This window comes from Spodoptera frugiperda, chromosome 5 (assembly GCF_023101765.2).
Source record: "Spodoptera frugiperda isolate SF20-4 chromosome 5, AGI-APGP_CSIRO_Sfru_2.0, whole genome shotgun sequence".
In the NCBI taxonomy this organism is placed as follows: Eukaryota; Metazoa; Arthropoda; class Insecta; order Lepidoptera; family Noctuidae; genus Spodoptera; species Spodoptera frugiperda.
In genome coordinates this window covers 7,022,837-7,036,958 of record NC_064216.1, presented here as the reverse complement: position 1 = coordinate 7,036,958, position 14,122 = coordinate 7,022,837, and the positions used below count along the sequence as shown (strand labels likewise).

General features: G+C 33.9%; 3 protein-coding genes across 10 annotated transcripts in view; 2 read left to right on the top strand and 1 right to left on the bottom strand.

Moving 5' to 3' along the window:
• Window positions 1-1,010: 1,010 nt before the first annotated feature.
• On the top strand, window positions 1,011-3,821 carry LOC118272019 (uncharacterized). Its single transcript, XM_035588310.2, has 4 exons — window positions 1,011-1,243; window positions 2,301-2,435; window positions 2,908-3,037; window positions 3,654-3,821. Exons 1-4 carry the CDS (start codon window positions 1,114-1,116, stop codon window positions 3,751-3,753), a joined length of 495 nt encoding a protein of 164 aa, XP_035444203.1. The 5' UTR covers window positions 1,011-1,113; the 3' UTR covers window positions 3,754-3,821.
• A 338-nt stretch (window positions 3,822-4,159) lies between these two features.
• On the bottom strand, window positions 4,160-5,762 carry LOC118272020 (uncharacterized). Its single transcript, XM_035588311.2, has 2 exons — window positions 5,210-5,762; window positions 4,160-4,904 (listed from the first exon to the last, which is right to left on the bottom strand). Exons 1-2 carry the CDS (start codon window positions 5,467-5,469, stop codon window positions 4,727-4,729), a joined length of 438 nt encoding a protein of 145 aa, XP_035444204.1. The 5' UTR covers window positions 5,470-5,762; the 3' UTR covers window positions 4,160-4,726.
• Window positions 5,763-8,712: 2,950 nt separating this feature from the next.
• LOC118271764 (protein split ends-like) overlaps window positions 8,713-14,122 on the top strand; it is a 74,436-nt gene continuing 69,026 nt past the window's right edge. For all 8 annotated transcript variants that reach the window (XM_050693923.1, XM_050693921.1, XM_035587957.2 and 5 more), the window contains exon 1: window positions 8,713-9,072. In XM_050693923.1, the coding sequence (XP_050549880.1) occupies window positions 8,990-9,072 (83 nt within the window). In that variant the 5' untranslated portion in view covers window positions 8,713-8,989. The remainder of the gene's footprint in view (window positions 9,073-14,122) is intronic.

Below are 14,122 nucleotides of genomic sequence, written 5' to 3'. Positions count from 1 at the left end.
CAAATTACATTGTTAATTCAAAGTTATATGATACATAGCGGCTATCCAGATATTGTGAAACAAGTCCTAAATATGATATACACTACCTAATAATGAAAAAGTATGTAACTACACTAAAAAAACAAACTTAATTGTGCGGCTCGATCCCTAGACACGATTACTGTACCAAATGCAAATATAAGTTTGTCGATCGTCAGGTTAATCACAATGGACGTTACGCTGTAACTGTAGGGCCAATGGTCGAAATTGGCTTGCGCTCACGGTACGTGTGGCTTGGGATGCAACGCTGGGGATCTTATTTAAGTAAAAACGATGTTATGAATGTTTGTGTGTATGTTTGTTACTCAATCGCGTCAAAATCAGCTGTAGAAACCGAGATGAAATTTGGAACAGGGGTTTTTGTCTGGAATAACACATAGGCTAATTTTTAACCCCCGCGGGTGAAACCGCTGGTAGAAGCTAGTACAGTAATAATTTTACTTTCTACAAGTAGAGAAGTGTATTATTGTGAGTCAAGTTTTACCTATAACATTTCTCACACGCATTAACAAAATAGAAAAAAGTTTGGCTTATTTGCTCAAAATTAAAATTAATGAATCAGATACAATCTCTGGCACATAATATATCTACCTGGTCTACGGGGAATAACAACTTCAGATGACGCTTGTTATTTTAAAACAAGTTCAAAATAGGTAGTCTGATAGCGCAGTGGAAAATATTATAGTTTCACCTAAGACGAGTTCTTATAATGCCTCTAGATACCATATTGTATTTTTTTGATTAATCTTATTTGTATTCGATTGTTTTGCTATTTACTCAATTGTTAATTACCTAGTTACTTTATAATTAGCAACTTCTTGCAAATTGTACCTAATAATTACAATTCCTCAAAATATTTACGTAAAATTGAATCATTATCTTGAAAAGACCACATTCGGTGCCTACTTATGTTGATCATTACGTAGCTGCTCGCTAGCAACTGATAACTTCTCCAGGGGTCATGCGGCAGCCATTTTGTTAGAGCAGTCACATCTTTGACGTCCCGCGGTTCAGTTGAATCCCAAGTGCTGTGCTTCACCCTTCCTCTCCTCTTGCAAATTATACCAAGATTACATGGTGCTGTTTGGCACGATTAAGATAACAAACACATACGGTGTGTGCCGAGGCCCTGTCACCAACGGCCTCAAGATTGAAACTCTCAGTAACTTGACACTCGAGACCATTTTCTTCAACTTGTGTAAAGGTAAGTTTCACTTTTGTTACTTCATAAAATTAATCCTTGTGTTAGATATCAAGTTGTTCAACGCCCTTTTTATAACTACGTAGGCATATGAGTGGATATATGCAATATGCATACCTAGAATTATTATTATTATCAGCCATGGTCGTCTCACTGCAGGGCAAAGGCCTCCCTACCCTCCTTTCACTAGTCTCTTTAACCGTAGACGTTTGTGTAGCCAATCTTTTTCATAGGCATCAAATTCATACTTATATAAGTAAAAAAATTAGTCCTGATATATATGTATTATATCTATCTATCTTCTTTTGTAGTTTATCAAAGAGGGCACCAGTAACACTGCCTATTTCTTTAAGATATACATAGTTATTTTGGTACCCTACCTACTTCGATTTTACACAATTATCTTACAACATTTTATTTATATTATTAGTCCAGTAGGGACTTAGATAGGTAGTACTTAACTAACTTAAGTATTCCTTTGTTAACCAATAAACTAAGTGTAGGTAGGTATAGTAATCTTGCAAATAGAAACATTGTTACATAATACAAAACATAACATGCACCCCTTGTAATCCTTAATGGGGTACGTAAGTAGAGGTCCACATATTCAATGTGAGCTTATTCTGAGTTTTTGCAGACGAGTTACATATCTATATAATAAAAGAGGAGCCTTTTAGGTAGTTACTATACATCTTGTACAATTCCAAATTTAGTACTTACTAATAATTACTGAGAGTTTTCATAACACCGAAAAAGTTATAGATAAATACTCATACTTTGCCCGATTCGAGATCGCTTACTCGGCTGTCGCGTTTGTTATTAGGGTTATTATTTAGTCGCTTGTCCCAGTGTCTGTGTGATTCACAAGTGTAACTTTTAATGCATATGTTAAAACCGAAATCTAGTAAATAGTACACAGGGATTAAGATAGGTCACAAACCGGTATCTACATACTTAAGTAGTTTAGATACGTACGAATTGATAAGAATTTGGTTGGGCAAAAACCTAATTATCTAACTTACGAAAATATATCTAACTTACAATAATTTAATGATTTCAGCTTGCCAGATCAAGAGCATGGCTTCAATCCCACCTTCCGCGTTCTCTGCCGGTCGCATCCGCGACACACAGCGTGATATGAAGATATCGAAGGAGTTTACAGGAAACCAATCCACCAAGTTCTTTAACACTACACGTGAGTACATTCATTCCCCGATTCACTACGCTACTAATTGTTACCGGCCCTGCGCAAAGATGGGCCCGTATTTAAAATCAAAGTCACGTCCGCCTTAGCGCGATTTTATAAGATCGAGAGCCCCTCAATAGAAATAGATGATACCTAGTAGTAGCAGGTAGGTATTTGAATATGTTTCTCTAGTACTTCTATCTTCTAGACTAGATAATCTTGTTTCGGCTAGATATTGAATTATTATGATCCGCGTACGCGACTAATGTGTATTGTACGATACGTAATGCCTCAAGCATAATTAGGTCACTATTTATTCAAATTATGTAAGTAACGGTTTCTTGCAGGTTTTAATTCAGAAAGAAAAGTACCAAAAGAACTATACCGATACCTACTTACCCATATACTACTTCTTCATAAAACATCGTCCGTCATAATCCCAATGTGCCATAGTTGTTATATCCAATCTGTTTTGTTTCAGTGATGGAACTGACTCCACTGAAGTACAATAGCAAGCTAATGACCAGCATCTGGGGCGACTACAACCGCTACTCGCCACACAACGTGAAGAAGATCAATGATGCTAACACATCCAATGTGGAGTTGCAGCAGTAAGTACCTATTTACTCTAAGTACGACTGCATAACTTTATTGGCACTTGACGTACTTAGTACCTAGGTTGTCTTAGTTGCGCGTGTTCGATTCTCGCACGGAACAATTCTTTTTGTGATCTACAAATTATTAATTCCGGATCTGGGTGTGAATATGTAATGGATGAGACATATCAGTCATAATATGTAGTAAAGTTCCGAAATCTGAAATAAATGAGTCACAAATCCAGTTTTGAAAAGTTTGCGGTCAACGCTCCTACCAGTACCCTTATACGTTTAAAGTAAACGCAACGAGTTAGTTGTGATGTTGGTTTATTCAAGCCGGCCAATCAGAATTCAAACGCCAAACGCGATCTTGTTTCAATTACTTTAACGTAAAGCAAAACATATCGCGGTTTCGATTTTGGGATTATGCAAGAACTATTTGTGTGATCCATAAGTTTTTGCTCCAGGTTCGATGTGCAATAATACTAATGCTTATAAACGTATTCAAAATAGGAGAATATCCACATATCAACATATTATTTTTATTTTATATATTTTAGTAATGTCATTTTAAATACCTATACATTTTTAAATAATTACAAACTAACTTGTAACTTCTATCTTATTTCAGATCCGCTGCAAACTCCAACAACAAGAACGATTCTCCGATAACTCTGCTTTCTACAAAACTGAACAATATTTGGACAGCTATTAACATTTCAAAACACTAATAACACTCAGATCCCAATGGATACAATATTTTGTTTAGATTATAAGAAAATATATAAATACCACTAAAGTTGTTTAATTATCTCAGCCCAAGGACATTTTTACCCAGTTTCTGCAAAACTGCAGTCTTGTATTTATGAAGGGATAAGAAGAGGTGTTACGTAGGATGTTAAAAGAGTAGATAAAAACCTACTTTTGCTTGTTATGTTATGAATCCCATGTAACACATAAGCTATCGCTATACAATACACCTGTTAAATTGTTGCATTTGACATTTGGAGACTCCATCAGGTAGACAGTATGACACACCAAACACTGAGGTGTTGTAATAACAAATTATAATTTATGTAGATAACTCAAAAACTTGTTTCTTTTGGCTTAGAAATACTATAAAAAAATACAAATGTATATTTCATTACAATGTTTATTAGTAACATTCTCACATTAGCATAGCTATTGCTAGTAGGTACTCTACTCTCTCTACAGCATTATTAAATAAATATTTTTTATATCACAGACAAACTAAAACCACTAAATATATACAAACATTACTAATGGTCACACAATCAAGTTTGTTAGTATGCATATTTCTTTGTTTTAGGATAAAACTAGTCAAGGGACAAAGCCAGTCCGCAGCCTAAAAATCAATTTAGAGTTACTGTAAATAACTATATTATTATTAAAAAAATATATATTATACAAAGAAAACTAATTGTTTAGAATAAATCAAAATAAAAATGACACAAGTTTTTAGGGTGTAGCTGCAAACAAATTGCTTCAATGTCAGTTAATTTTAATATCTACATAAAAAATCTACATTTTTGGTAGTCACATAGCCCTTTCTGAAAGGTTTCCTAAGTATGTACTAGGTATTACAAAATTGTATGGGTTTTAGTTTCCCCATAATGTGAGCATATCTTTAATAAATACCTATATTTATAGGTTTAATTCAATGGCCTAGGTAAAATTCACTAACTAATCAAGTTTTACAGAAAAACTTGCACCACAGGAGCATCCTAACTCAGCATTTGGATTTTGTGTTATTCTAAACGCCGCTCTGATGAGCTCAGTATGGTAGTCCACTGTTGAACCTTTGATGAAATCCAAGGAGGTCTCATCAATTACTACTTTGACTCCATCTTTTTCAAATATTCTGAAAAAGAAGATGTAACATGTAATTATCTTCAATAAGGAGAAGAAAACCATACATTGGTCTAATAATACCTGCCGATTATAGAAAATAACAAAATAAATAGGTATGTTACAATATAGCTTAGGTTATAAATTTAAATTGTTATCGGCAAGCATCAACATATTTATTGGAAAAAATCTAACTAAGCATTATGAATGTCTGAATATTCAATGTTGACAGCCACAAAATTCATTTAAATGTTTTACTGAATATTAAAGGGTAAAGGTAACATAAGAAATAAAAAATATTAATAAGCTTATACATACTTGTCATCATCAGCTATTTTTGTGTCTAAATCAAATTTGTATTGAAATCCCGAGCAGCCACCACTCTCCACACACACTCTCAGGAAATTGTCTTCATTGGTACACAATTGTTTTAGCCTCTGTACACAACTATCGCTTATATTTATTCCATCTGTTGAAACAGATGCCACGGCCTTTTTTCGAGCGGCGTACAGTCTACTAGATACGATACGGTAATTTTGATAGCCTAATTTAATTACTTGTCTTGGTTTCAAAAACATTTTCGTTCTTTTATATTACAGTTTCACAATATTAAATCACCAGTCTTCAACACAGATGGAATTGCGAATGAAACCTATAGTCACTGCTACGCCATAACCACAGATTATTCGCGTTAAGATTCTTTTAACACACTATTCTTCGTATGAGCAATATAGAATCGAACAAATTAGTAAAAAAGACAAAATTAAATATGTTTTATTACATTGAAACTTAGTCTCGTCTTGTTACGTATTATTTTCTGCAATTGTTGATTCTATTCGGTTCAGTCGGTGATGTATTGACACTGACACTGACTGACGAATAAACTGTCAGCTGATTACATCTGGTAAACGGAATTTCTGAACGAAAAAAAAAACAGATTTTGAAAATTAAGAGATAATATTTTTACATGTACACTTTTATGTTTAAGGAATTTAATAATACAATTATAATACTGTAAAAGAAACTCTAGTACAATGACATATTCCTATGTCCTAACTCCCCATATTATCTCCCATCTTACTCTTATGTCTGCCGTATCGATTTTCAACTCTATCGTATTGTCATAAAGACGAAAATCTAGTGAAAAATATTGAGAGAATGGAATCGGTTGACCTGCCGGCTAATTTACGTTCGGAAACAGAAACTATCTTTTGGGATCCTCTTCTCAAAAAAGTAGTAACAAAATTAAACGTTTTTTTTTCAGATTTATACTTTATAGAAAATAAGTGTCTTGGAATGACTTCTATTGATTTGTACTGTAGTAAAAATAATTTGGATTTTTTGTCCCATTTTGATGGAACGCAATCGGCACCGCCCATGCCGCAACATCAAACGAGTTACAAGTGCATTACCGGATTGCTTTTATTTTGAGATGAGATTGGGAGATTGAGGGATGGGCCTTCTTTTGATAACCTCACTCACCCGGTAAAAAACAACGCAAGCGTAACGCCTTGATATCACTCCGGTCCGGTCCGGTCAAGTCGGCACAAGCATAACTCTCCCTCACAATAGATACTAGTATTATAGTTATTTTCCATTATTTATTACTGATTTACCTACTCCAACACAACGTAAATCGCTGAAACAAAATTAAATAAGTATCTAAAAACTAATCAAATAAACACGAAATTCAAAATTACTTATTGTGGAAACAGGATAAAACTGTATGTATGCGTACCAGGCTGCGTGATAAAGCTAGTTCCACAATAGAGTAACTGTGTTGAATTGAACAGATTGTCAATCAACCCACTTCTGAAGCTTTCGTATATTTACGGTTAGGTAGTAACACTAACAGGTAGGAACCTATTGTAATACTCTAGTGCAATTGCACTAGCAATCGTGGAGTACGAGGCTTTGAGTTCAATACCAGGATTGATTTTTTTTATAACCAGCGAATATACATGTCAGAAAAGTCCTACCCTATCTAACTTTCACGAAAAACAGTTCAAACTCAAACTCAAACTCAAAATACTTTATTGCATTCCACAATGTAGGCTTAGGTGGGTAAGTAAAAAGTAAAACTAAACTTCTTTGTACATTTTATAGTAATGATTCCTGTTTCTTTTTACAAAAGTACACAAAAACGAAGACAAAACCCGAAAATCTGGAACTTTAAAATGGAACTTTGTGGAGCGGTAGATGAGTCCACAGAGTTTAATTTCGCGAATCGCGACTAAACAGAAAGGAACTGATTTTACCTGACTGTAGGAAGGGTATTTATTTTTCGCGGTTATATTTGTGTATTATTCATGAGCACAGCCAGACATAAAATTTAATTTTTACCTAAGTACAATTTTTGGGCGACATCTGCCTAGGTTCCTACCTCTCCTTAACTACCGAATACAATGCAGAAACTTTTGTGGCACAAAGTTTGTAAGGGGCCACATTACGAAATCCACAGCTTCGTAAATAAAATGAAAAAAAAAAAGTTACAGTCGGCTACATTTTTTTCTAACAAACTTTTTTTTTATTATAAAATGAATATAATTATCCATTAATATGCCCCGTGACACGAGCCATAACAAAATAACTTGTCACGCATGGCATGGGACCCAGCTCAGCACCCAGCACCCCACAAGTATTTGGCTAGAAGCAATGAAACGTGTGCTATGGACGCCAGGTGGCACTGGCAAGGGACAGCTAAAATGTTAAATGTGACAACAGTTTCGAAATACACATTGTCTTGAAAAACGAAGGAAAAGGTAATTTTACAATATTTTGTATATGGGTTGTCTAGACAAGATAATTATTATTCTTGATCACATTAAATACCTAATATTATAAATGTGAAAGATTGTTTGAGCGGATTTCGATGAGTATATAATATACAGACAGAGTACGGGTTGACTTGGGTGATGGCATACTTTTTATCCCACGGGAACTTGGGTGAAACCTTTGGCAGAAGCTAATAGATAATAAACAAGATCATAACAAAGAAAGGAATAATGCACATGCAATCCCAATAACAATTAGTAACAAACACCCCATAATACCTTCGTCGTTCATTGAAATCTTTAAGCTGATTTTAAAACAAGTACAATAATATAAGATATTACTAACATCTAAGAAATATTTTACTTGGGTGAATAGCATTAATATACTTAAATATAATATAAATATATGTATAGACTAAATAATAATAAAAACGATAATTTAAATATTAAAATTATATATGAGAAATATAAAAATTAATTAATTATAATAATTTATTGATTTAACTATTTCTCAATCAGTACGGTAAATATCAAATCTTGTATAAAATACCTTAAAAACGGTACCAATCCTTAACTTGCAACACTGTTGTTTATAATCCATTAGTTGGAGCGAGAGCGAAATACGGTAAAAGGAAAGAGACAGGCAAACAAATCGGGGAGTGCTGGCCAGCGGTCCTTTGCATCGACACGTTTCTTCATAACATATATGTTTTTATTTTGCATTTGATTGCTATACTATGAAAAGAATTGGTGATATTACATTAAAATATAAAGTTTTTGACGTAGTTACGTTCAATATTGTAAAAAAAAGATTGTAAGAATGAAGAAAGGCGGTTTTAATTAAATAGACACAATTTATATTTTATTTTCAGTTGCAGAAATAAATAATAAACACTATATAAAATAGAATGAGTAATATTATGAAAAAAAGATATTAGTTATAGCGATAGAATCGTACAATACTTTATAATATTCACTGGCCACCCTACTCCACTTTGCGCGGCAGCGGTCAGAAGGCGGAGCTTATCGGCAAACTCGCGTCGAAGCTGGATTCACTGTCAATTCGAGAGCCGCGAAGAGTACGCTCGCGTCTATTACGTGGTGTGTTTATAGTGAAGTGGATTTTGTGATGAGATTATCGAATGTCGTGAAGTGAAAGATAGTGTTGTTTTATCAAAAAGTGTAAACTTGTGGGCTGTACAATGTTTATGGTTCACTTATAGTGCATAATCAAAATGTGTGAATCACAATTGTGTGCAAAATTGATTTATGCCACGTAGTGACGCGAACGGGTAATGATTCCTAATGTGGAGTTCGAAGCAAGATGGTTAGAGAGACTCGGCACCTGTGGGTTGGAAATTTACCCGATAACATTCGTGAAGACCGAATAAGGGAGCACTTCAAACGGTAATATAACTTTTATCTATTATATTTCAGATATTTTTATATAAAAACTTGTCCATTTCTAGTAATAAAAAAGTTCATGGACCTGAGATTTCATCTCACGTAAAACGTGTAAATCTAATAACAATTACTGTTGTAATAAACATGCTAAACGTACCTATGACGATAAAATACCTACCGGACGTATGTGCCATCTTTGTATGTTTGTTATTGTTTTTATTTCCAAATTGAAAAGTTCTAACTTTTTTAACTTTATTCAACGATTGATACAGTAATTCACAAAATAAGTAACAGTAACAAGAGATTATTAACAGACATAGCTGGTCTATGTTTAATAAACTAAGTATTTAACTCCATGTCGACTAAATATATCATATATTATATTTAAATACCTTTTTAGTATACTATTACCTACTAACGAATTGAGATCGCAGGTAGCTAAAGCACTTGTATCTGTCACGATCGCAGTCGTGGAGACCTTTGTTTAAACTTTTTCTGTTAAAATAATAGGGTATTGTTAGCATTGTACTGATTGTACAGAATGATGCATCGACATACCTATATTAGGCCATCTCAAATTCTGGATGAACACCGAGGAAACAGGACTTAGATGTAAACATGAGGATAAAAAAAATCTTCAAAGTAGCACATGTCGTAACATGTGTTTTAAGTTTAACTGAGATTACCGACAATTAGGTAGTAATTAGTCGATGAGTTTCCTGAGATAGGTACTTATATTCACTATAGAAAGTTACCTAGTTACACCCACCCTACGATTACTCGTCTCGTAAGAATTCGTACCAGCATTAGCAGTAGCTTATCGCTAATTGAATTAGTAAGGCACTTAAGTATAATCAGTATTTAAAATTTAGGTACTTACTTTTGCCGTTACCGAACTTCCTACATGCTGGTTCTCTACAAGCAACGTTGAAAACTAACCAAACACGCCAAGGCCAGTCTTCAATAAAACCGATTTTTATCGACGAAATTGATTTGGACTCTTTATCGTGTTGTAATTGTAATTCAACCACGTTGTGGGATGGCAGATTCATTAGACTTGTCTCATGGTTTCAGTTGCGTGTTCTGTTTTAAAGCGTGTTATTTATAGAGGCAACGCAATGTGCAACCTTCGTTTATCATGTTTACTGTAATATTATTCGGTTTTTTTTTCAACGAGGACTTTAATTACCAGTTGAAATATTTATTATTATTTGCCTTCAAGCTCATGCATTTTCAATGTAGAAACTGCAGAAAATCATCAAAAAAACTTTCAACCTTGCCTCCGTCTCCATGTGCGTATAGATGTCGAGGGAAATGCGAATCGGTTGTTCACTTTGAACTCGTCTGTTTCCTGGATTGCTTTTACATTTTAATCGATTCAATAATTCAATTCGTTTACTAAGCTTTTTTATATGGTTTTTATGGTATAACCTGAAAGGTTTTCATTAGAAATGCTCAAAACATAATTATTATTCATCGTCATATAACACGCATTCTTCACAATGGACGCATTATTCCTTGTATGACCTTTGACTGTTAAGGATTAGTACATCGTATGTATGTTTTTTTTTTCATAAGAATCCACACTTTGATATAGCTATTTACCTTACCTACCTATTACTATTCACAAATTAAGAATGCAACACTAATACGATATCATTAAATTGATTCTTACACAAAACTCACTGTTTTATTTAACCTATTCAACAGCTTACCTAACGATCGATAAGCAACTTTTTGTACCCAGTCATTATTTTATCATCATCAGTCACCTAAATTTCATGTATTTGCCACTAAAATCCATAGGAACTTAAGCCAATAATCTTATAGCTATATGGTATTGTCTGGCATTGAGAAGAATAGACGCTCACTATGATGTGATCTCTATTATGAGAATAAAACGAGTGTCTGCTCCTCTGGTTATTCAACTTCGTACATAACCTAATACAGTCGACTCTCGTTAATTCAAATTTTCAGTAATTCGAAACTCTCTAGAATTCGAAGTTATTACGAGTCCCTAGAAAATGTCTTTATATTTCAAAATAGATCGATATATTCTTATACACTATAATATCAATTCTACGTAACTAAATGACTCGTTAATTCTAAATATCGGCATCAAACTCCCGACAATTCGAAGTTACTCAATTGCAGAGAGAAAGGGACAGATTTCAGAAGTTGCAGAGGTCAGTACCGACATTTTGAGGCAAATTCAAATTTTTGGACAATTTAAGATTTCGAAAATTCGGTAATTCGAGATATTTGACGAATCCCTCAAGTTTCGAATTAACGAGAGGCGACTGTATTACCAATTCCTTCTTACACATTTCTACGCTTTCTCCAAGAATTTATTAAGAATTTAATCAAAGCAAAGTATTCTTGTATAGGTATTTACTTATTTCTACGTATTTTTATGGGTTTCATTCTGTATAATCTAATCTTTCTTCTTCTTTCTTCTATAATATAAAAATGAATCGTAGAATGTGTTGCTAAGCTCAAATCTCGAGAGCAGCTAAACCGATTTTGTTGTTGGGTTTGTTATTGTTAGACGGATCTTATGTAAAAATTAACAAAGATGCACCAAAAAATGTCCAAGGCGAAACGAAGTTTACGGGACACGCTAGTTTTAATAAAAATAAATCGTGAAATGTGTTATAAGCGTTTAACTACAAAACGACTAACTTAATCTGGTAAAAAAACACCTTTTTACAAATTAAAGTTTATTGTGTTCTTAGGAAGATTTTTATGCTCGTGCATAAAATCGTCGTCGCCGAACTCTACTGGGTCGACCACTTTTACATAAATGTATTTACTTATTTAATTTCTTGTTGTTATAATGCGTATAACGCTGTTAAAAGGTGCTTCAAAACCACATTGGCAACAAATGGCACGTCACGTACACATACTTACTTAATATAGATAAAATGAGACAGTGTATATTTGTCTCATTTCTTCATTCAACTTTTTGTTGGCGCGAAGATAAAGTGGATTTTCTGTATTCATATTACTATTCTTCCCAATACACAACCTTATGGAAATTGGCGTCACGCCATTATGATAATTCGCCAAAGCATCATTCCGTGCCGACTGCATATTTATGAAAGAACGAAAGTCATTCGGTGTTCAAACAAATCTTATATCGTTCGTTAAATCGTTCGTCTGAATTAAAGTTATTGCAAACTCAATAATGGTCACAGATTTCACAGCAAAGTTGAACAGTTGTTTTTTCCTTTACCATTTTAAATAATGCATTGCACAAATAAAATTTATGATTAAATGTCAGCGCAAACTGGAGACCGGTTAGACCCTATTCTATTGTAAATGCCAGGGCAAGGTTTTATCAATTATTTCAGGGACGAACCACTAAGTATATTCAATATTCTAACAATGAAAGTTGAAACTTCAAACTGAAGTGGTTCTAGTTCGCAACATTAAGTACGATACGTATTTATAATCACAAACAAAATTATTCTTTGTTAACAATGTCAATTGAAGTAGTAAAGTACCGCCATTGCATATTGGTATGAAACTTGAAGCATAAAAATAATAATAAAAACGTAAAAAACTCAATGATACCGAAGACCTGTGTTACTAACTAATATGAAGCTAGACAAACTATAAATTTGCAGTTCTACAGCGTTAGTAAACGCAACATATATACAGATTTCACGTTTGACTTAGGTATAATTTTTGTCAAAGTCATCGTTATTTCGATATATATCAAACTATCTCTATATAAAAAATATAAAAATCAATTGCTGTTTCTTGGTCTTGATTTGATAAAATGTTAGTGTAATAAATTATAGGGTAGATGCTTATGAAATTTATCGTGACCTCTACAAGCGTGATGCTAGCATCCTTGGACTATAAACTCTCAGACAAATATTTTATCATCGAATGGATTAAGAATTTTTGTATAACTAATTAATCAATAGTAGATGCTTACTAAATGTGCAGCATTCTACAATTGACACAATTACAATGAACTGTTTGTCATTGACGAGTTCCATTCTCTTCAAAGGAAGTAGAACGTGTAGAATAACTGCCACATTCGAAGCTTTCAGTAATAAACCCATAGGTAACCAAAATCATGATTGTAGAATTGTACCTATTTCGAATATAAGTAAGTGCCTAGCAATAGCAGGTCGTAAAATTGTTGCAACTTACATGAATTCTTCTCGTGTGGAATAGGATTTATATAATTATGTTTCTTGGAAGTTGAAGATAATGTAATAATTTATACGTTGTCGAATGAGCATAAGCAATGAATTTATTTTTGTAAATAGGCTACAAAAGAGCACTTTTACACGTCATAATTACTGTACAAAAAAATTTAGATGAGATCCGTATTTCCTAATGGACCACTCTGAGAAGAAATGCCAAAGCAAATTCAGAGGTCTCTTTTAATGTCTATACGATATTTTTAAAAAATGTGATAGGCTGGTCAGGTCAGGTTTTAGACAGACGTACAAATCCTGAGCAATGTTTGAAATATGATGTGTTCCAGCAAAAGAAACACCGAGCCCTTTCCATAACCCATTGACTACCCAGTGACCTTGAGTTTTCTTACGAGGCGAGGCCCATAGGTAACACATATACTGATAGATTAATGTTTATTCGGAGCCTGAGTTGCTGACAAACTTGTCAGAGATGTATGCTCGATGGAGCGTTATGGCGACTTCTTCCAGCGCTTCTGCCACGACCACAATACAAAGTCGTCCTTCAAACCGAGCGCGAGTGATGTAATGCAACCCTTTGGGGTTGATACCTGATCTTTGCATTCGAAGAACTTGAAAGCGTATCAATTTTTGTGTGCACGGCTTAAATACATCTAATCAAAACGAGAGCATCTTATACCACATATGCGCTTCAAGATTGATTAAGTAGTAGATTGGTAGAAATGATTAATCATCCTCCATGCTCCATGCATGCACTCGCCATTTGCATCTATTGGCCCTACGCGACTCACGATATCATCTATTAACTGAAAGCTTGCCCACGCTACGTCTTTGGAGTTTATGGTTACACGAGCATTTTCCTGGCCCATCGATCG

Bases quoted from the DNA above. Each gene is read 5' to 3' on its own strand.
- LOC118272019 (XM_035588310.2), top strand. From the start codon at position 1,114: ATGGTGCTGTTTGGCACGATTAAGATAACAAACACATACGGTGTGTGC. The intron at 2,436-2,907 runs GTGAGTACATTC...GTTTTGTTTCAG, and splicing joins CAAGTTCTTTAACACTACAC to TGATGGAACTGACTCCACTG. The intron at 3,038-3,653 runs GTAAGTACCTAT...ATCTTATTTCAG, and splicing joins TCCAATGTGGAGTTGCAGCA to ATCCGCTGCAAACTCCAACA.
- LOC118272020 (XM_035588311.2), bottom strand. From the start codon at position 5,469: ATGTTTTTGAAACCAAGACAAGTAATTAAATTAGGCTATCAAAATTAC. The intron at 4,905-5,209 runs GTATGTATAAGC...CTTCTTTTTCAG, and splicing joins AAAATAGCTGATGATGACAA to AATATTTGAAAAAGATGGAG.